General features: G+C 40.6%; 1 protein-coding gene across 1 annotated transcript; it reads right to left on the bottom strand.

Annotated features, from left to right (window-relative positions):
- Positions 1–782: 782 nt before the first annotated feature.
- On the bottom strand, positions 783–19652 carry mtnr1al (melatonin receptor type 1A like). Its single transcript, XM_088344530.1, has 3 exons — positions 19198–19652; positions 4692–4810; positions 783–1621 (listed from the first exon to the last, which is right to left on the bottom strand). Exons 1-3 carry the CDS (start codon positions 19499–19501, stop codon positions 971–973), a joined length of 1074 nt encoding a protein of 357 aa, XP_088200656.1. The 5' UTR covers positions 19502–19652; the 3' UTR covers positions 783–970.
- Positions 19653–23517: the final 3865 nt, after the last annotated feature.

Raw genomic sequence — 23517 nt, forward strand, 5'->3', positions numbered from 1 at the left:
TTAACTTTCCTAAACACTGGAGTTACAAAATCACATCAACCACAAGCCTATTTATCAGAGTCAGAGATAAGATCTCAAACCCAAGCCCAGATTTTGGGCCGGGTGGGGCCTAAAATATTAATCATTACGTTTGCATCAAGCTTAGCTTTTATCTGGTTCTTCTTCTGCCTCGCTCTCAAAGTGCCACGCTAGATTCTTAAGGAACAACTGCCTCTGTGGTTTACGGCCCAATTTTCAACCCGGCCCTAAAATGTTCCTGTCAACCGAAAATAATCCATCAATGATCTAAAATCGTCAGTTAATATAACCTCTTCAGACACAGAAATATAAAAGATGTAAATGTTTATACTGACTAGTTTAACTTAGATTTCGCTACAAAAGACGGACTTTAATTTGTTGTCATAAATCAACCTCTCCTTCTACCGAGTCTTTACAAAAAAATTATAAAATTTCGTGTTTGCTTCGGGCTTGGTCCTGCAAATCAGGTTAATTGGTCAGATTTGGGCTGGGTTGGGCTTTAATACCCGCGGGCCTTGGTTGGGCTGGATTTTTTTAAGGCCCGATCTTACCTCTGATATCATCCCCAAAAGCACCAACTATGAGTTCCTGCCATATCGTAAACTTTTTTTTCTGACAGAAAGGATTGACCACATTACATCACAGCTTGATGGTATTTATAATAAGTACATAAACTCCATTTTGTTGTAATACTTTCTGTACGCTAGGGCTGCACCATTTTGGAAAAAGACTTAATCGCGAATTTTCAGACCAGTATTGCAATTCGGATGTGATTTTTTTTTAAACCCGAAATGGGACAATTCTGGTTGGCCAAACACTGTAACACTCAAATAATTAAGGGGAAAAAACAGAAAAATGGAACCATGAATCTGAGAAAAAAACGCAGTGTCATTATACAATCGCACTATCGATTAAATATCGGTGAATCGTGCAGCCCTACCGTACGCCTTTCTCAACAGTTAAACTTAAAGACGACAAGCACAATACGCTTATACTCTTTCCTGAAGTTGTGGTTGAGGGCGCCGTAGACGACGGCGTTGAGACAACTGTTGAAGTACGCCATGAAGTAACTGGCGGTAAAGAGCCACTCCGGGATGGCACGCCCCAGCCGGGGATCCAGCGCTACCGCTAGCCCGATGAGGTTAAGCGGTGCCCAGCACACGGCAAACAGCACAAACACGACGAACATAGTGAGGAAGTTGCGCAGGTCGTGCGGCTTGAGCTTGGGCCGCGTGTCGGGTTTGACTCGGCGCCTTACTTGGATCACCAGCGTCCAGATGCGAAGGTAGCAGTAGCTGACGATAGCGATGGGTAGCACGAAGTGGACCACCACCACTGCGATGGTGTAGGCCGAGCTCACCGATTGGGCAAAGGTGCACGAGTAGACGCGCGGGTCATACTGCAAGGACTCCACAAACCAGTTGGGCACGATGGCCAGCACAGTTAGCGCCCACACCAGCGCCACGTAGCACACGGTGTTGGAACCCGAGAACAGGCGGTCGTAGCGCAGGCTGTGGCAGATGTAGCAGTAGCGGTTGACGGCGATGCCCGTTATGTTAAAGATGGATCCAATGACGCTGAGACCCATGAGGAAGCCGCTAACCTGCCGGAACAATAGTGTTGCAAACCACAGTGAGGGAATATTAGATCTTTTTTTAAAAAAGCCTGCAAACCACAGCAAAGAACTATCACATCATGTTTCAAGTAGCCTTGCAAATGACAGTTAAGGATACTTGTAGTAACTTGTATTTACTCTTGATATAAAAAATTAGGGAAGATTGAAGAGATTAGTGAGAATTGCAAATTCTGATTAAACAGTATAGCAATAGCAGTTGATGGCGATGCCCATGATATTGAAGATGGAGTCATTCGCATTTAGACCTATGAGGAAGCCACTAACCTGCTTAGCCCTGCAGATCACAGTGAGGGATTATTACATAATATTCAGACAACCTTGCTAATGACAGAGAGGGATAACCAGAGTTTATTTTGAATAGCCCTGTAAACTACAGTTAGGGTTTACTGTAAATACTGTTCATTTTGCCTTGATAACCAAGGTTAGCGATCGTAAAATATTCATCAGACCTGCAATTTCTGATTAGGCTGTGCAAGATAAAACAGAAGCGGAGATTCCCGAGATATTGAGGATGGAGCCAATCAGACTGAGACCCATGAGGAAACCGCTAACCTGTCGGAACAAGGGAGGCCTTCAATTTTGCAATGGAGAACACAGTGAGGGATAATTAAATCGTGTTTTAAATAGCTTTGCAAACAGCAATGTGGTATATATCGAGAGCACGTCTTGAATAGCCTTGCAAACAACAGTTAGGGACTACTGTAATGCGATTCATTTATCCATGATAACCAGGGTTGGGTAGGGTTACTTTAACTTGATTACTTTCAATTACTTTTGGATTACTCCAATACCAAATATGCTGATAAAAGACAAAATAAACTAAATATGAAAACAATTATGACTCACAACACGTGGTAAGCTTTCTCTCCTGGCTTTGATCTCTTTGATCTCCGGCAAAACTAACATAAAATGCGACAGAAACAAAATGAAAATACATCCAAACAGCATGCCAACATCATTTTTGCCGTTCCATGTATTCCGTTACTCCCCAAGCCTGCACAAAATTTAGTTATTTTATTCATATTTAGTTTCTTTTGTCTTTTATTAGCATATTTGGTATTGGAGTAATCCAAAAGTAATTGAAAGTAATCAAGTTAAAGTAACCCTACCCAACCCTGTTGATAACCAAGGTTAGGGATTACGAAAAATATTCATAGTCTTGTAAATTCCGGTTAAGCTGTGGCAGATGTAGCAGTAGTGCCTAATGGCAATGCTCGGGACGCGAAGACCACTGAGGAAAGTGCTAACCTGTTGGAACAAAGGAGGCTTTCAGGTAGTGATGGGCTCCTTGGCTCGAATCCCTGAAACGTGTGCCGAGTATTTTAGATGCGCGATTCATGAACCACGAGTCAAGGTGTGTGTGTTGATGACAAAAGTGGTGACGTTTGAAAGCCTGCGAAGCAGGTTAACCACGCAACTGATTTAGGAAATGATTCACTAGCTTTTAGTGTGGTTCGAAATAAAAGCGCCCCCAGAGTCAAAATATCCATTCAGTACTGGGGATCACAGAAATATGCACCAATTCTTTACAAACTTGCTAACATACAATTAAGCACCCTGCTTCATCTGTGCCTTGTGAAAGAGTTTTTTTTTTTCCAAAGCAGGTCAAATTGTCTGCAAAAAATGCCTGGGTTCAAAATCTTTGAAAACATACTATTTTTGAATAAATGAATAAGATTTTTATGTTACCTCCTTTTTTCACTTGTTGCTGATGCACAAAGTAACACGGTACAATTCATAACACACTCTTACTGTGTTACTGTTCATCCATCCATTATCTGAACCGCTTATCCTCAGTAGGGTCGCGGGAGTGCTGGAGCCCATCCAAGCTACCTTCGGACAATGGGCAGGGGACACCCTGAACTGGTTCCCAGACAGTAGCAGGGCACATAGAGAAATACAACTCACTCACTCATTAGCACCTAGGGACAATTTGGACCAGCTAATCAACCTGACATGCGTGATTTTTTTTTTGAATGTGGGAGGAAACCGGAGTACCCAGAGGAAACCCACGGAAGCACAGGGAGGACATGCAAACTCCACACGGGAAGGCCACAGTAGCCTGAATTGAACCCTTGACCTTCGCTTCGTGGGGCTGCGCGCTTACCACCCAGACGCCGTGCTGCCACAAATGTCTTAATATAATCTACAAATATTTTAGGGGGATTCAGAGCATTTTACACAAGCATGTTATACATTTTTCTGTCCACATGATGCATAGTTAAGGTAATTAATATATCATCCTGAAGCCCCTACGTGTGTGGAGCATTTTCGTTAAGGGTTTCACTGCTTTATGGGGCTTCATTTTGCCATCATCACCTGCATGTTAGCCTAGCCTTGAGGGATTTTATAATCACTTCTCAATTAGCTTTGCAAACTACAGAGAGGGATTATTAAATCCTGTTTCAAATAGTCTTTCAAACTGAAGTGAAGGATTACCAACCCGTTCTTTGATTAGCCCTGCAAACTACAGTTAGGGATTACTGTAGAGTCTTCCATTTCGCCTTGAAAATCACGGATAAGGATTATTAAGAATATTCATCAGACTTGCAAATTCCAATTAGGGATTATTAAAAAACATTTATTCACCTGTCAGACCATGGTTAGGGACACAAAATGAACATTTCAAGTAGTCCTGCAAAAGATAGGATTTGTTAATGAACATTTGACTGATCTTTGCGAACCATGCTTAGAGATTATTACATGCATTTATCAGTTTTACAGAGATTGGTTCGGGATTATTAAAGAACATATATTAGGCTTGCAAACCACGTTAGGGGTCATCATTGATTTGTTTGAATTAGCTTGGCAAACCAAGGTTAGGGAATACAGATTACAATTTGTCTTTCAATTTAGAGTTTTAATAGTCCAGTGCGCCTTATGCATGAAAAATATATCACAAACGACTACTTTTTGGGAGGTGCGCCTTTTACTTCCGATGCACTTTATCGTTCGAAAAAATACATTATATATTTTCCATTGGAAAAAATTGGAAAACATTATCGGTAGGTAGGTAGGTATCCTTTGTGGCCGTTACCTGGCAGTGCAGGTATCCTGCGATCCAGCCGTCATGGAAAATGGCCGTTAGCACCAGCGGGTACGGGTACACGGCCACCAGAAGGTCCGCCAGGGCCAGGCTTACCACAAAAGCGTTTCCTTGAAAGGAAGGGAAGACAGTCCTTACATTATTTCGACCTTTAAATCACACACACACATAAATATTTCAAAAATACTTTGCTTTCCAACTCGGCTTTTGTCCCAAACTTGGACTCCACCAACGTCTTCAGGTGTCAAACCGAGCTTAAATGGACAACGTATAATATTTAACTAAATGTATTGTATAGTACAAACGGAAAACGAGAGCTACAAAGCATTAAAAATAATTAAAACTGAGGACTGAGTGACCAAAGTGTGCCATTTTCTCGTTTATTTGCCCAGCAATTTGCTACTTCTTAATTTTCGGGTACCCGTAGCAGTAAGATGGCGGACAATTATGTCAGCTCCCTCCTGATGAGACTCGTGTTATGCAAAATAAAATAAATTTTCTCGACATACGATGATTTAATAGAAATGCACATTCATGATAGTTCAGACACATATTTGTTTCTCAAAAGTCCAGCGGCCCGCCGTCTGAACATTAAGGGGTAAGGGTACCGTATATTATTAAAACTTTCTGTTTACCATATTTTTTTTGTAAATATCTCATGGTTCAATGTGTGAACATGCGACTTATAGTCAGGTGCGGCTTGTGTATGAACAAATGTTTTTTTCATTTGAAAAAGCACTGAAATGAAATGAAATGATCTGCATTTATATAGCGCTTTTCAAGTCAATGACTTCCCAAAGCGCTTTACATTGTGCTTCACATTTCCCAATAGCGGCCGTGATCTGTGCAGCCATGTAAGGTGCTAACCTGCTTATTAGGGGTATTGGGGGTTCAGTGTCTTACCCAAGGACACTTCGACATGTAACACGGACAAGCCGGGATTCGAACTGGGATCCCTTAATCCTAAAACGATCGCTCTACCTCCTGAGCTACCGCCGCCACTGGGTGCGGCTTATAATCAGGTGCGATCAATAGTCAAAATCTATGGTTGATATTATGCAAAAACATACTATTTTCTCACAATTTTTATGTTTTAGGACTGGGGCGTCCCTCTAAATACAGTGCAATTTATTCACTAATTGTTTTTTCAAATGTGTTTAGCGGCAAAGAGAAAAACAGAAAGCTGCTCTTTTCCACGACGCATGTGCACTAAATACAAAACACCACAATGATTTCTCGAAGCATTCCGAAAAATATGAGTCCTTGTTTTTGCCAACATTACTTGGGCGGCAGTAGCTCAGGAGGTATTGTCAGGAACCAGAACAGGATCAGGACCCAAACACGTGACATTCTCACACAAGCCTTTTATTTTACGGGAAATGGGGAGTCATGCACGTTAGACAGCGGTCTGGCGTGGAAAGACAGGAAGCCAGAAACCGACGAGATCGATTCCAATTGCCCGAGTTGATATTGGACAGATGGGGTCATTACCGGACAGGACAGGAAAGACAGGACGGGAACGAAAACTGGAGAGAATAATAAACGGGACAAAAATAGACGGTAACGGAACTGGAAACCAATATTAAACAGTACAAAAATAAACGGGAACAATACCGGACTGGAAATATCAACAGGAAAACAGGACCGAGTCAGAACCCATGTCTTGCGGGGCAGAGGTTCGTTGACGGACTGACAAAGTATGAGAGAGCGCACTGAGCTTAAAAAGACGAAAATCCAATCTGTTCATGAGCTGCAGCTGGCGCCACACGGGCGGGGCCAATTGGGCGCCATGGCAACCGTGACAAGTAAAGCGCTCGGTTTGGGATCAAGAGGTCGATTGATTTTCGGCTTCTCCGTGTTATATCTCAAAGTGTCCTTCGGCAAGACACTGAATCCCTAATGCCCCCCGATAACCAGGTAGTTGCCTAACGCTGCTATCGGTATGTAGTGTGAAGCACATTGTAAAGTGCTTTGGGAGGTCTTCATCTTGGTGTGATTTACTTGTTCTGATGCACCTTTCCTAATGCACCTGTAAGGGGCAATAAGGCTTCACGCCATACAAAGCAATGCAATCGCAGCGGTGCGATTTTAAAGATGACCTTATTATTATTGTTATTATTATTTTCTTCGTTTAATGCGTAGTCTGTTGTGTCAGACTGGTGAGAAACATTATATGGCAAGAACTTCAAGCATTTTCAAGCACTTCACGGAAAAATCATGCATTTTCCTATTTTTAAAACACAACATTAAAATTCAAGCATTTTCAAAGATTTCAAGCACCCGTACAAACCCTGCTGTTCTGAAGATAGCTCACCAGTGCTGGGTCATTGTGATTTTCTAATAAAACGTTCTAATAGTGGTTGACTGACTGTATTTAACCCCAATAACCTGGTAATTTCATAGTATTTCCTTGTCGAGAGTTGCAGAGCCCCAGGCGGTTAAGGGATCCGTAAGCTGAGAATAACATGGTAACAACATAGCAATAACATGAAAAGTTGTTATTTTAGGAATGCATATCAAACTGGGTGCTCTTTGTTCTAATTAGTAACAATAGTAGTTTTCAGCTTGAAAAAAGTTGGAGACCTCGATGTTAGAGTGATCTTACACATTCCAGTTTTACAGAAAAGCTTTTTTGAAAAGTATCATAGAACTATGTTTTGCGTTTATGGTTACAAATCATGGTTATTGTTTTCAATTTGGTTTTCAAGTCATATTTTTAAATGGTTAACAGTTTTAAGTAGGGTTTAATATTGACGTTTTATGTTAACATCAAAAGTTAGTAGATGGGTCCAGTTGGAAATGCGCCATTAAGGAATTAAACACATCCAATTTGACCTAACCCAAAGGGCGCAGTTTCCCAGAGGGTTTTTTAATCCAGGTTTCAAAGTTGATCATTTTATCTTAGGGCTTTAAATTAAGGTTTTGATCTGAAATTCTGTTTGTAATATAAGGTTGTGTTTTAAGGTGGAGTCCTGTAACTGCAAACTGATAAATCTGCTGAACAGATGTCGGAAATTACACAGAAAAATGTTGGTAACCGTGATGTCGGTGTATTTATTATCATCAGGCCAAGGCGGCACAGGGTAAGATGTGCGGTCATGCGACAAGAGGAATAAAATGAGGCTGAGATCCTGTATCAGGAATCCCGAAATTTATTAACGATGCTTCACTTCATTTCTAGAGCGATTTGGTGTGCAGTACTGTACTGCTCTCATACATACCCAAAATCGTGTTATCAATAACGTGGTGAGTAGATTGCAACAAAGGTGTCACGGTCAATTTCAGAAAAAGTTTGGTTTTCAAAAGAGGACCTCTATCTAGTCATAGTAAGGGACTTAAGGGCCCGGTCACACAGCCGTTTGCGTCTGTATCGCGGGTAAAATTTAGCGGTTTTTTTTTGCCCGTGGTTGCCCGCGATGGAAAATGCGCAAAATTGGGCAACCCGCTGTTCATCGTGTATATGCCCGCAAAACAGAAGCCGGCGACTGTTCCGCTTCCTCATCGAGTCATTTCCGCGTCATTTTCTCGTGTGGACCACGGGTATAAAAGCTGCCGAGCCGGCGTTATGCCGAGAAATGCATCCTGCAACCACTCTTACCTCGTTTTATCTAACTTTTATATCACTTTTAGGGAATTTAATGGCGAACATATAACCAAAACCACTTCGTCTTGCATTTGTTGGGAATCTAATACAACTTAAACCATTCCGTCTTTGTATTTGTTGTGAATGTAATCGAACGGTAATGCACACCGTATACAAATCACTTTTGAGCAGGTAACATGTTTGTTTTGCCTTTTTCTATTCAAATCGCTCGTATTGAAAGTTTTATGCACTCTATCATAAAGCTTATTTCTGCATAATAAGCTTTACGGTAGAGTGCATAACAGTTCTCAAAAGTGATTTATATACGGTGTGCATTACCGTTCGATTACGTTCACAACAAAAACAAAGACAGAATGGTTTAAGTTGTATTACATTTCCAACAAATGCAAGACGAAGTGGATTTGGTTATATGTTTGCCATTACATTCCCTAAAAGTGATATAAAAGTGAGATAAAACGAGGTAAAAATGGTTGTAGTAGCGAGGGGATGCAAATCTCGGGAGGGATGCATTTCTCGGCATAACACCGGGCTGTAGAAATCCTAACCGCTCAAGACACAGTCCCGTGAAGATCAAGATTTCAAGCTATGGCACCGAAGAAGCCAATATGTTATTATTGTAATAGTTTTTCATTTTTATTTTATTATCTTGTTATGAAATGAAAATAAATGTCAAGAAATAAAAATGGATTAAGACGAGGTCACTACGGTGACGGGGATCCATGTCCACCCCTTGACGTCTCGAGCACAACTGACGTGTGCTCGGCAAATCACGCTGTATATACGCGGAGAAAGGCGTTTGACCGTCACACGCGTTACACGCTAATTTCACGTAATAACACCGCGATACAGGCGCAGAACAAACGTGCTATGACTGTGCTCCACCCACGATTACCCGCTGAAATTTCGCGTCCTACCCACGTGTAACCACGCCCTGGCCGCGGCCATAGCACGTCGTTCCGCGTCATTACCTCGTGTGTACCACCTGTGCCGCCCGCGGTTGACACGTGGTCTAAAGTTTTGAGCAGCGCAAAACTTTTTCGCGCGGCCAACCGTGTGTAAATTTCCGACCGCGAGTAAAGCACTGCTGTATCTCGTCTATATGGCGATCTCAAAGCGTCCAATAGCGTCTGCTTCAAGAGCAGAAATATCTGGCCGTGATTCAGCCTCGATACGCCCGTGAAAGGCTGTGTGACCGGGCCCTAAAGTTTTGAGCAGCGCAAATCTTTTTCGCGCTGCCAACCGCGTGTGAATTTCCGACCGCGTGTAAAGCACTGCTGTATCTCGTCTGTATGGCGATCTCAAAGCATTCAATAGAGTCCGCTTCACAGGCAGAAATTTTTGGCCGTGATTCAGCCTCGATACAGACGCAAACGGCTGTGTGACCGGGCCCTAAGTTTCAAATTTTAGGACTGTTTGTCGTGTAAGGTTTAAAAAAATTTCAGTGCTTTCACTCAACCCTTGTCACTCCGTCAACGGACCTCTGCACCCGCAAGATGTTTGTTTTGACTCTGTCCAGTATCCTGCTTGTGTATCCTGTCCGGTATCGATCACGCTTATTTCGTCCTGTATGATATCTGACTCCAGTCTCCAGTGTCTGGTATCGATTCCGTCTGTCTCGTCCTGTCTGATATCTGACTCCAGTCCCCAGTACCGATCCCGTCTATCTCGTCCTGTTTGATAACTGACTCCAGTCTCCAGTGTCTGGTATTGTTCTCGTCTGTCTCGTCCTGTTTGATATCTAGCTACAGTCTTCGGTTTCCGTTATCGATCCCGCCTGTCTCATCCTGTTCGATATCTTGCGCCATCTCCAGTATACGGTATCGATCCTGTCTGTCCCGTCCTGTCAGGTAACGATCCCGTCTTTCCGGTATCTGCTCGTATATCTGGTACTCGTAACCATGGAAACCAGTACTATCTGATTTAAGAGGGAAGCGCAAACCACAACCCAAAAACGAGCCTGGAGAGTGATGGGCGTCACCAGGAGAGGGATGGGGGCCACCAGGCTGTACTTCCCAAAGACATATCACAGGAGGTGGTACCTCGACGACCCAGGTGGTTAAGGGATCCGTGAACCTGGGGGGTAATGGGATGACTTTTTAAATAAAGTAACTGACTGATTACTGTTTTTCAGTAACACGCCCAACTTTGGTCGTCAACATGGAGAAAGCCTCGATTAAATAGTCAAACCTGGCTGAATTTCCCCAGGTGCCCATCTTGAGTAGCAGATGTTTTCCCCGTAATATTCCCGACTGCTGCCCAATGTTGCCGTGTTCTGCACACCAATAGGCAAAATACAAACCCCAACCGCCCCCATACCCCCTGCTAAAGCCTGCGCCTCGCCCCCACCCGGCTCATTTCTCTTTCCACTTTCGCGAGGTTACAATGGCGACCGCGCTCGGATTTGAACAATGGCAGCTCATTTGCATACAATAGCCCCGCAGGAGGTCCGGCGGACCATTGCGGGAGGCGGGATATGCAATAATGGAGACAGGAGAAGAATAGTCGAAATGGAAAATTGGAAAAAGTAGAAGGCCGCCATGGGTGACAAGAGAAGCGTGCAGGAATGTGGGCGGGTGAGTGGCGCTGGATGAATCATGGGAATAGGAATTGGAATGTCGGGAGACAAATGGAAACCTGAGTGAAGAAGACGGAACAGAAAAACGTTGGTGGCCAGGGACTCGCCGGGAAGGTCGGTCAAACCATTTCCGTGACCAAATCCAGACTAAAATTGAATCCCGATCCCTTGCGAAACGACGTGTTCACGGCCTCAACGTCGCACATCATAGTTTGTACTATGCACCATGGAAGGGCCCTTCAACCATTTTCAAGCTGAGAGCTACTTATTAGTGCAAAGGGCTCCAAGTTTGATATACATTCTTAAAATAATAACTAATATAATGTACTACGACGTTGTTACTATGTTACTACCAGGTTGAATAGTGCAAGAAAAAAGGAGAAAAAAAAGACAGAGATAAAGAGGAAAGAAAGAGAAAAGAGAAAAAGACATAGAGACAAGAAAGAGAAAATCAGAGAGTGAATGAGAGAAAGAGAGAGGGAGAAAACAGGGAGATAGGGGTAAGTAAAGGGCGAAAGAGAAAGAACAAATTAAATAAATAGGCATAAAGGGAGAAAGAAAGAGAGGGACAGAGTAAGAGAGATAAAAAGAAATAAAGCAAAAGAAAGAAATAAAAGAAGAGAAATAGGTATGAAGTAGGGTTAACTTGACTCAACCCCTCCAAAAAAGTACTAGAAAATCACAATGACCTAGCACTGGTGGGGTAATTTCAAAAGAGGCCTGCGGGGACCTCAGCTGTCCTCAGGGGGGCACCTGGGTTTCAATGCTTACACAATACTAGAAATATTTGACAGTGAATTCCAGGAGTTATTTTTCACCAGAGATTTTGCTACACTATGGTCGCTATTGTGGCATTGACACGGCGATCCACGTACCGAGAAATTATAAATACAGACTTACCAAACAAATCAAAAAGTGTGGTGGCGGTGAAATTCTTGATGTAGGGAGTTTTCCATTTTGTCTGTTTACTATGTACGTACCATGGCTTAGTGGGCTGCAGTTAACCACCCTCTACCTTGATTGGCTAAATAGTAGTTTGATTTGATTCCTTGTTTGCTGTATATTCCACGGGCCGGGATCCTTACTACTAACATGCTAGTTGCACAGGCCAAAAGGCAAAAACTACTCGCGAGAACTACACTAATTATAATATGCAACACCTTAAAAGCTGCTTCTCACTCAGACTTAAGAAACACCTCCTTCTCCCCTTTAAAGGTTTTCTCCTCTTATCTACACGATTCAAGTAGGTCATCTGAGACTGGGAGGTCGGTGGTTCGCGCCCCGGCCGAGTCATTCCTAAGACTTAAAAAGTGGTCGGCGGCGCCCTCTGTTGGCTGCGGCTGCATCGGCTCGCTACAACGGGTCAGGTGCAATCGACATTTCGTTCTGTGTACATTGTTACACAGAATGACAATACAAGGAAATTATTATTATTATTATTATTATTATTATGCGACTTCAAAATGATTACATTTTTCCCCAAAAAGTTTTATGCATGGAATATTATCTCTGCTCAGAGTCGCTTATGCGACATAGCATCTCTGTCTCGAGCGATAACATAGAGAAATGACAACATCAACATCAAGTACGTGTACTAACACTTCTAAAGTTTGGAAGCATTTTAGTCTGGATACGTCGAAGAAAAACACTTGCAAAGTTTGCAAAGCAGAACTTATGTATCATGGCAATAAGACAGTGATGCATGGACATTTAAAGACAGCAAGTCAGGCAGTTGAACTAAACAGAGTCTGACTCTCCTCAGTTGTCATGATTTGCCAATTGCCCCTACCTGCGCTCACTGGTTCAGCCCCAGCTGCCACTCGTTCCCTGATTAATCCTCCTATTTAAACACGTCATTTTCGTTCACTCCTGGTCATTTCGTCAGGGAGCCTCAGCGCATGTAAGGCAAGCACTTTTGACCCTGGCTCCCGTTTTGATCCCCACCTGTTTCCTGTATCGATACCCGATTCAAGCTCCGTTCTCATGTCACGGCTACTCGTATCCTGCGAGATTCTGTTTCCTGTATTGATCCCCGATGAAAGCTCCGCTCCCCTGTCCCTGACCTCCCTGATTCCTTAAAGCATTGTGTGAAACGTTACGCATTTGGGTCCACCGCATGACATTGGTAAAATTCATGTACCGTAACAATCAAGCTAATACAGTTTAGATGACATGCATTGCACATTTTATAAGCATACATTTTGCTATAAAAGAGGGCTATGGTGTTACAGACTGTGCCTCTCAAACATAGTTGAATTAAATGCATGTAGTCCCAAGAACAAACATTAGCTGATAAAACTTTAAAAATGTCAGTTTTTAAAACCAATTGTCTTCAAACAGTTCAGAATCACAAGTTATTTTGTCACAGTTGACTACTGAATGTACAGTGGGACCTCGGTTATCGCGGTTAATGGGGACCAAAACCACCCGCGATAAGTGAAAATCCGCGAAGTAACGGCGCACCTTCAAAAATGCTTAAAAAAAAAAATATATATATATATATATATATATTTTGTTCTATTATTATTATTTTTTAGACCTGCGAAGCTCTGAACCCAAGAACGTGGAACCACGAAGTAGCGACGGCCCTTCAAAAATGCTCTAAAAAAAAAAAAAATTTTTTATATATATTTATTTTTATTTTTTAATTATTTTATTTTATTATTTTTTTTTAGACCTGCAAAGCTCTGAACCCGCGCACATAACCACGCCCTTTCAAAAATAATAATAATTATTTTATTTTATTATTAGTATTTTTTAGGTCCGCGAAGCTCTGAACCCGCGAAAGTTGAAGCGCGAAGTAGCGAGGTCCCACTGTACACCTTAAAATGGACATTTATTTGTTTGTTCTACTGCTGCTAATGAGCTGTTTTTGGTTTGGTGGGTGGGTTGGCGTCTCACTTTACCACTAGTGTCATAGGGCACCATTTCCAGGGGTGTGTCTTGAGCAAGTACAGCCTAATGGGTCCAAATATGCTAACAGACGCACCCCTACTTACGGACATTCGAGTTACGAAAAACGGTAGATACGAAAAAAAAATTTGGGCTGCTGAAAAATACTTGGACCAGTAAGTTAGATTTTGTATTGTGCACCTTTTTCCATGTAGAGAAAAGTACTGTTGGCGGTACCCCCCACTTTGGGAACCACTGGTGTAAAGTATAAAGAAAAAGCGAGCCGTTTCTTTTGAAATGAAAGTAGAATAAGAAAGCTTGATGCGGTTGAGAAAACGGTTGGATCGTTTTTTTTTTGGCCACTCTAACACAGAGTAGGACCTTCCAAAAGTAGGCTAAACTCAACATAATTTATCTTTATAGAGCATATAACAAAAAATACAGGTTACTTATACAAGCCTTAAACATACTTACATAAACCTTAAACATACAAAATATAGCACTGAAGCAACTTACGAACGATCTTCCGGAATCTTGTTCATAAGTAGGGCAGCGTCTGTACTTCATTTTAATGTATTGTTTATTTGCCTGAGCCTAAAAAACAGACAGAGGTTTATTTATGGATGTATGTCTACACCGACTAAGCACTATCCCTAGTTGGTTTTAGAAAGTACATATTTATCTACTTTTTGTACTTTATGTACAACAAAACATGTATTTTTAATGGTAGAAAATTGTCTTGAGTTAATTATCATTTGCCACATAATTATATCAAATGTATGCTAAATTTGACTAATTATTTCAATAGTCGGTGACTATTAGACTATTCAAAAAGTTGTTATTCTCAGGCCCAATGTGCACACATAGAAAAATGTCATTCTGCAACACTATGTCACGAAACAGCAATCACGATAAGATAAGTGACTTGAAAACAGGATGTTTTTGTTTCACGTCGCCAACCGTCAATCATTTCTACTCAACAATCATCCTGTTTGGTGTCATGAGGATGATGGAGAATAATGTGCGTCATCATATGTCAGACACAACCTCATATCATGTGACTCTCATCACCTGTCAATCACGTGGTGGACGCAAGAGGACGAAAACATCACTAAACATATTTAAAGGCATTACGGAGGAAAATGGGGGCCCAATCATCGCGCTTTAAATGCCTCCCATCGCAAGGGAAAAATACAACTTCTGACATAGTCTGTCTCTACTTGAACGTTTGTACCTATCCTTATACATGTGTCTTTCATTCTGAACATTCGGAGAATTAGCTGATAATGAACTTTTTACTTTTTATTGCTTTATTTTATTAAATCTCATGTATTCATTTAAAATAAAATTCAATTAAATGAGGGTTACATTTTCAAAAGCTTAACTCAGCTTAACCAAAGCACAGGAAATTGAAACCAAACGAAAATAATCAGTAGTTGTTTGTAACTATACCATTCACTCAATCATTAAAGGAAGTAGAAATAGTGAATAGTTTGTAAAATTGTCTCAAATTTTTTCAAAGTATCGGAAAATGGCGAAAAAAATATGACATTATAGGAATATTTTACATTTAAAATACGGGAAAAATAACAATTGTTTAAAAGTCCTGATTACAAAATAATTCTACGGTGTAAAAATAAATGTATGATTAAAAAATACTATAAAATATGCAAGATGTGTATAATAAAAAAAGGAATTATTTTTTATAACTGTGAAAAAGAAAGGAAGCGTGATAGAAAAACAGTATTCAGTACAAAACATTGGGAATGCTCCATTTACAATTAATTTAGGTATGATACCAATAAATATTTAAATATTGTGATACAAATATTCCCAAAAAATCTTCGAAAACATGAAGAAAAAAAAGGTTACATTTTCCACCATTCATAAAGACAATGAGTTAGTGATTATGGTAAAAATGCAAACACTGATAATTATCAAAATAGCTAGAAAAATAAAAACACAGTTTAGTCATTAAATAAATAAAAAGTATGACACACTTTAAATAAAAAACAAAGTTTTAATATAAAATTACCAATAATGTTATGATTACTCATTGCACTCACCTGCACCTGCTCGTTTGGCGCCAGCTGTTGCTTGTTGCCTGATTAATTCCCTTCCCATTTATACCCAGTGCGCCAGTCAATCCCTGTCAGTCCGTCAGTGAACCTCTGCATATGTAAGGCAAGCACTTTGACTCTGGCTCCAGTCAGTCACGTTTTCACCCATATACCACTCGTCTGTTCCTGATTCCCTGTTTGGCTCCGGCTACGATTGTTTTTGACCACCGACAACGCTCTGATCTTCCGCTCTGGCTATCGACATGTTTTGCCCGTTTGACCACGCTACCAAGTGTCCGGGAGATCCACTTCTACATTCCGATCACGTTCGGATCCAGTGAGTGGCTTGCTTCCCTCGTCCAGTGAGCACCGGACCGCTGGGATTTGTTTCCCTCTATATCTCAATAAACTTGTGAGTAAAGGCTACGCATCTGAGTCCTCCACCTGTTGTGGTTCTGACAAATAATCAAAACAAATTATTGTAAATTTGAAGAAAAAAATATAGAAAAAAATTGGCCTGACAAATGACAATTACCTAATGGCTATAGAAATTAAAAAACTGTGAACTTCATTTAACAAATCAACGAAATAAGGTATGATACCAAGAAAAACTGGAAAACTTTAAAAACCATCTAAATAAATATTTCAAAAACAACATATTTTATAATTGGCAACAAGATTCATTGATAAAATGCGAACACCAATGGTTGTCAAAATGACTACTGAAATAACAACAATCTTCATTAAAATAATCTACGAAATTAGGTACCATACCAAGAAAAACTGGCAACACTCAAAAATAATTCAAAAACATCCAACAAATATTTTCAAAATTACGTATTTTTCTTTTAACTGGCAACAAATGCTAGGTGGCTCTTAATCAGAACATAATACTTAGTAAAATGGTATGAAAATAATGTAAAATGAAAACATATTGTAAATAAAAAAATATAAACAAAGTGAAAAATAATAACTTGCAATAACAAAGAAAAGTGCATTGCTATTGTAGAAAACATATTTTAAAAAAAATAGAGTAAAATACCTTCGGAAAAAGTGAATGGTAGCATACATACCAACGTTTCGATATTACAATTGTGAATTTCCCTACCGGGATGAATAAAGTATCTATCTACAATGAAGATGTTACTGTGTATTTTTGCGGGCAAAACACAAAAATAATCAAACGTGCTTATTTAAAACCGCAAGTGGCAAACTTTTTCCAAAATGGAAATACAATTTGTCAGTTGAAGCAGTTCATTCATGCACAAAAACTCAGTCTTCAAAATAAAGCAGCCGTAAACTAAAATACTAATCTCCAGTTTAGAATTTTGGTTGTTTGAATTTGAAAAAGCAGTAGATTAAAGATGACAACACTTGGTGGCGTTTTTAAGAGAAAAGCGGTAGTCAAACCCTGCTCTTCACCACTTCAATGGCTGACAATATTCTTAGGGCTGATCCAGTAATAATAATAATAATAATAATAATAATAATAATCCTAAATCTACGGTGTAATCACTAGACCTCTCGGGATCTAGACGACAGGAAAAGGCATCTTATCATCACACTATTATTACTCACAGTAGCACTTTGTACAATCTTTGTTTTAGGCTGAATACTTCCCCATAATGCTCCATTACAATGTTGTGCAACGTGGCATTGTAAAAATGGAGTGATGATGACATGAGCTCTTATGCCTTTTCCTGTGTCATTTATATCCCTAGAGGTCTTGTGGCTAGAATAAGGCGCTCTCACCACTGTTGCATCCAATGTTGTGCGAATGTGGTCAACAATAATAATTGACTTATCAATTATTTAGATTACGGTAGTATACTATCATGGAATATTGTGAGTTATTTTGAGGATCGGCAGTGGGGGTTGTTTTTTGGGGGGACATGGTAACTTTTTTCCTGTCTGTGCGGCGCAGTAGTAAAAGACCCAAAGCCTGGTACCAGTTTGCTGCTCGGTGGTTAATGACCACTGATCTGTAGTGTTGGTATAGGTATGTCAAAGATTTCAACACGCGTGTACAAATACACAAAAACACAGTAAACAGGGTGACTGGAACCTAAATTTGAATCTAAAATGAGAACTAAATGTAGTACAACTCACAAATAAGACGCAAATGTCTTATTGAGGCATTCAAAATTTAAATAGATAAGATACCAGATAGATGTAAGCAGTGTTGCCTCTAAGCTGCGCGCGTGCACAATTGCGCACTGCTTGCACAGTCTCAGCGCACAAGAAAATCTAGCCAGCGCACGAAAATGAGGGCTCAAAATTACTAATTAAGAAGCGACTCAAATCAAAGTTATAGTGCATGAAGGTAAAAATACACGGGTTCCCCTGACGTTGTGTCCTAAATGCGGTATTTTGAAGTCGAGTCGAAGGAGAACGAAGTTGAGCAAAGTTAGTAGAGTTTGTCGTGGAACCGGCTTCTTCGGCTCGGCTCACTAAAAGGAACCGGATCTTTTGGGTCCTAAACAGCTCTTCGGGTTGTTTTTGCTTTAATCCCAACATGACCAAATATTATGTAAAATTAGCCACAAAATGACTTAAAGGAAGGGGGAATAGAACAAAAACGAAAAAAATACCAAAATGAAAAAGTAGTGAAAAGCTGAGGAAAAAAAGAAACAAAAGGAAGAGAAAAAGGAAGGAAACATTTAGAAAAAGCCAGAAAAAAGGAAAAGAAAGAAATGTAGGAAAAAAAAGTAAATAGAGAACAAAAAGAAAAAAGTAACAGCTCGGAAAAAATAAACACAATAAGATTTTTTTAAAGGAATTTAAAAAGAATAGAAAAAAAAAGAAGAAAAAGTTTGTGTTGCATTCAAATAATTTCCAATTATATCAAGTGAATCTTGTTGCCAACATTGCACTTTCACAAAAAATGTGATTAAGTGCAGTTCTGTATCTTACAACCGACTAAATAAGCCCCCAAAAATGTTAGTTTTATGCGACAAAATATATCAGGAAAAGAAAAAAAGAAATGGATATTTTGTGAAAGAATTGTAAGAAACAACCGACGTTTGTAGGCTGTACAACCTTTGCAATAGTACATGAGTCAATTCATTCAAAAGAGAAAAATAATTTTGCATTGCCGGAAACTCAGCAAAATGTAACTTGATGTCAAGTTTTGGACATGCTTGATAATGATTTAGTTGCCACACTTGGGATTGCTGTTGCTCACTGTTGTTTCAAGCGCTGCTCAGCGACTTTGTGTGAACGCTCAGACCCGTGGAAAATTAGAGGGAACATTGGATGTAAGTAGGAAAATAAAGCAATTGAAGAGTTTTAAAAGTATTCAAACTCAGAAATTGACGAAGTAAAAGTGAAACCAAAAATTAATCGTGAAAGTATAGAGTGTTGTACCCGTTTTCCTGAGTTTCCTGTTCCTGAAGACGGAGAGGATAACCAGCAGGTTTCCGATGATGTCCACTACGATGGTGGTGATGAGCACGCCGGCGAGGACGGTCATCTCCCACGGGAAGGCGTGCTGTTGTTGGGGGGACCCGCCCGGCGTGAAATTGCGTGGTTCCACAGTGACCCCCAGCGCGTCGGGGGGCCACGCCGGCGGAGGCGGCTGCTGCTGCCGCTGCTGCTGCTGCCGCTGCGCGCCCATCAGCTGCGGCAGGTGGCGCGGCTCCACCAGCCTCACCGCCCGCTCGCGCATCATCTCTCCTCGGGAGATTCTTACGCCGCCTTTCGGGGCATGACAGTGGACGAGTGGAGGTGATTCGCGTTGGATTCCCGCGTTCGAGTTCCGGTGTGTGGAGTGAAGGCGTGCTTGTTTGGCTTTCCACGTGTCATGTTGGCGCGCGCAGGTGTTTCCCCGCCTAGTAGTTCCCTACGCTGCGTGCGCGGGTGTTTCGCGTGCACCTCTTAGATACCAGCCTCTCCCGCTCTCTCTCACCCTCCCTCACCCTCTCTCAACCGCCTCTCGCCCTCTCTCTCTTCCTCTTTTCCCGCCCATTCCACAACTTTGGTCACACGTGGTCACAGATTCCCGCAGATCCGTCGAAAGTCTTAAAAGACAATGCAATGATCTGCATTTATATAGCGCTTTTCAAGTCAATGACTTCCCAAAGCGCTTTACAACTCCCAATAGCGGCCTTCTATTGCAGCCATGTAAGACGCTAACCTGCTTAATGGGGGTATTAGGGGTTCAGTGTCTTACCCAAGGACACTTCGACATGTAACACGGACGAGCCGGGATTCGAACTGGGATCCCTTGATCCCAAGACGAGCCCTCTACCTCCTGAGCTGCCGCAAAATAAATCCATCGCTCTAAAAATAAGCCCTTGATTGGCATTAAAATGTCGAAAACCTTAAAACGGTAACCCATTAATTAGATGATTATTTGATTGAACTAAAAATATTTAGTAAAAAGGTCACTTTTTCAGGCATCGTGATAAAAATGCTCACGAAAGTAGCAGAAGAGTTCTATGGAATTAGAAGTTATCTGCCAGTGTTGACTGAGGCTCCATGAAGTACTGTAAGCATCCTGTTTATTTATTGTTTTCCATGTCTAAAATTCTGGCACTATGTTTTGTGTTTTAATGTGATTTAAAAACAAATTAAAATAAACATTTTTATAACATTTTCTCTAATTCGTGTGGTGTTTTTGTTTGTTTGTTTCAATTGGGTATTTTTTGTCGATTTGGTCTTAAATTGGATTTCAAAAGGCATTTTTAAAAAAGTCTTAAATGGAACTTGCCTTAAGCTGTAAGAACCCTGACACTAAACACAGCTCTAGTTAGTCACAATTTTTAAAAACTCTAATTTCAGGTTTTAATCAACTTGATTCAACAATTGTGCTTAACTCATTTAACGGATGGAGCCAGTGCCAGCCAATGTTTGCCATTTGGACTCATTTTCGAAGACTTCTGTAGCTATAGCTACAAAATACACACAAGAACACTGAACTTATGCATGAACTTTGCAAGAACTTTTCAGCACCCGGTATTTCCGTTGAAGTGTTTACAGTTTTGGTCACTCAGGCGGAAGCAAAAGCAACACAAAGAAGTGGGGACACCTCGATGTGTGGACAAAGATCTGATCAGCGCCATTCCTGCCATCTCGTGGTGATTTTTTTCGTGCCGTAATCATTCCCATGGCTTGATCCTTACTGATCAGCAGCACCAGAGTATTTTGTTCTTTTTAAAACAAAACAAACAAAAGACATGTTTATGTTTTGAAATTCAAGGACAATGCTTCTGAAAATGTAGAGTAAAGTTATGGCACTGAATGTGTTAAACACTGAAATTTCAAGTTTTATCTCATTAGATTCAACAATCTATTTAAACCTGAGTTATATGCTTGAACCAATAACCAAAATTGAAATTAGTCTGATATTGTTTGATTGTAATCCTTTAATACTTTGCACTTTGTGCTTGGTGACTTTAGACTTAGTGACTTAGTGACTTAGTGACTAGTTGAACAATATTTATGTATAACAATAAATATTGCCACACAAATTGCCTTTTGCGCCATAGAAAGAAAGCTGCCCCCATTGCACACTCATCAACTTAAAGAAAAATGATGCACACTGTATTATTTGACCATTATGTCAAGACAACCGACCCTGCTGGGGCTGTATATCACTAAATAATGCTTTATTTAGAAGCTTGTTAAGCAATCTAAGTTCATAATTGAGACACTTAATAAAAAAAATAATAAAAAGCCACAAAACCAACTTTGACCCAGAACACCTAAGGGAATATGATTGGGTGACCGGTAGGAAGGGGCCAAGCTACACACAGGACAGGACGCTCGCACTCCTCACCCATCGCCGTCTGCATTGAAGGTAAATATGTTGGTATCCATGTTTGCAGTATTTTGTGACATTTTTACAAAAGGACTTTGCTTGCACTTTGTATTAAAACATTTTTCTAGGACAAAGATGACAGTCACTCCTAAGTAACTGCGGGAGGGAGACACATATTAAGTGGTATATTCATATTGATATGGGATACAGGCTCTGACACTGTTATTACTTCTTTGATTTTATCAAATCATCAAACATTAAACAGTGAAATAAAATGTGCTGAAGAATTAGCTTTTGTCTGGAGAGCGGGTTTGGCGGCTTTATTATCAAATATTTTTGCTTTAATGGCTCTTTGGGTCAAAATGGTTCTTGACCCCTCCTTCAGTGGCACATTAAGGAACCCTTACCTATTGAACTTTCAGTTGTATTTAACTTTGCTGTACAAATTCGCAATCATTTGCATGTCACATTTTAGAACAATTGAGTTTGATGCATTAGCATGCAAACCTGACGAGACCCAGAATTGAATTAGTTTCAATGAACCACGCCAGCAAACAACATTTTGTGGCTGCTTTTCCGGCAAATAAACTGAACGCAGGCTGTGGAATAAAATGGCCTTTTTTCAGATTTTAATATCAAAATTCGATAGGAAACATCCATCCATCCATTATCTGCACCGCTTATCCTCAGTAGGGTCGCAGGGGTGCTGGAGCCCATCCCAGCTATCTTCGGGCAGGGGAACACCCTGAACTGGTTGCCAGCCAGTAGCAGGGCACACAGGGACAGACAACTCACTCACTTGGGGCGGCAGTAGATTAGGAGGTAAAAGCGCTCTTTTGGGATCAAAGGATTGCAGGTTCGATTCCCGGCTCCTCTGTGTTATATGTCGATGTGACGTTGGGCAAGACACAAAGTTCCTAATGTCGCCAATAAGCAGGTAGTTGTCTTGCATGGCTGACGCTTCTATCGGTATGTGAGTGTGTGTAACTGTGGAGAACATTGTGAAGGGCTTTGGTAGGTCTTCACTGACTTGAAAAGCGCTATATAAATGCAGACCATTTACATTTATTTATTTATTTAATCGCTCATTCATACCTCGGGACAATTTGGACCGGCCAATCAACCTGCCATGCATGATTTGGAATGTGGGAGAAAGTCACGTAAGCACGGGGAGCACATGCAAACTCCACACAGGAAGGTTCGATAGGGAACATTAGGTATAATAGATATTTGATCCTATGGCTAGATTATTTAGAGACATAATTTTAGATACACGGGTGTTTACGAAAATTGACGAGTACGCACAAACTGCAACAAAATTGGGCCGCAAATGTAGTTACCATGTCACCAGGGATCTCTATGTGTTTGCATGACTCTGCGTGTGCTGATACAGTAAAAGAGATCTCAGACGCGATTTGCATATTCATGAGGCGTCATTAAAGCAGAGCACGCTGACGAGGCGTTCGAGTGCGCGCGCGCACCTGAGACGTGCAAAGCCAGCATGAATGCAATCAACTCATTAAAAAAATGAACTGATGAATAAAATGAGTTTTGCTTTTAACAAGGGTTAAGTGTGAGCTGTGAGCGTCGACGCACTTTTACTAGACTGCAGAAATGAAGTTTTCTTTCTTAAGCCATTTTCCCTAAAAAAGGAGACTCTTACCGTGTTTGAGATAATCTCTTATCTCAAATCCACCTATTATGTTTGTCTAAATCAACAAGTCTCTCACATACATGCAATCACTTCAACACAAAAAAGTAGAAGATATTAATTACCGCACACTGTATTTTTACGAGCAAAACACAATCAGTCTCCAGAATATTAAAAAAAAAAACAGCTTATGTTAAAATGTAACAGGGAAACTTTTACTAAAACGAAAATATAATGCCACGGTATAAGTGGTTTATTCTTACACAGATAAAAC

This window comes from Urocampus carinirostris, chromosome 9, assembly GCF_059441175.1.
Source record: "Urocampus carinirostris isolate Australia breed hairy pipefish chromosome 9, RoL_Ucar_1.0, whole genome shotgun sequence".
Taxonomy (NCBI): domain Eukaryota; kingdom Metazoa; phylum Chordata; class Actinopteri; order Syngnathiformes; family Syngnathidae; genus Urocampus; species Urocampus carinirostris.

Excerpts from the sequence above, each read along its gene's own strand:
- mtnr1al (XM_088344530.1), bottom strand. The coding sequence starts at position 19,501 with ATGATGCGCGAGCGGGCGGTGAGGCTGGTGGAGCCGCGCCACCTGCCG. Across the intron at positions 4,811-19,197 it reads CAGGAAACTCAGGAAAACGG|GAAACGCTTTTGTGGTAAGC; the intron begins GTACAACACTCT and ends CTTCCTTTCAAG. Across the intron at positions 1,622-4,691 it reads CAGGATACCTGCACTGCCAG|GTTAGCGGCTTCCTCATGGG; the intron begins GTAACGGCCACA and ends TTGTTCCGGCAG.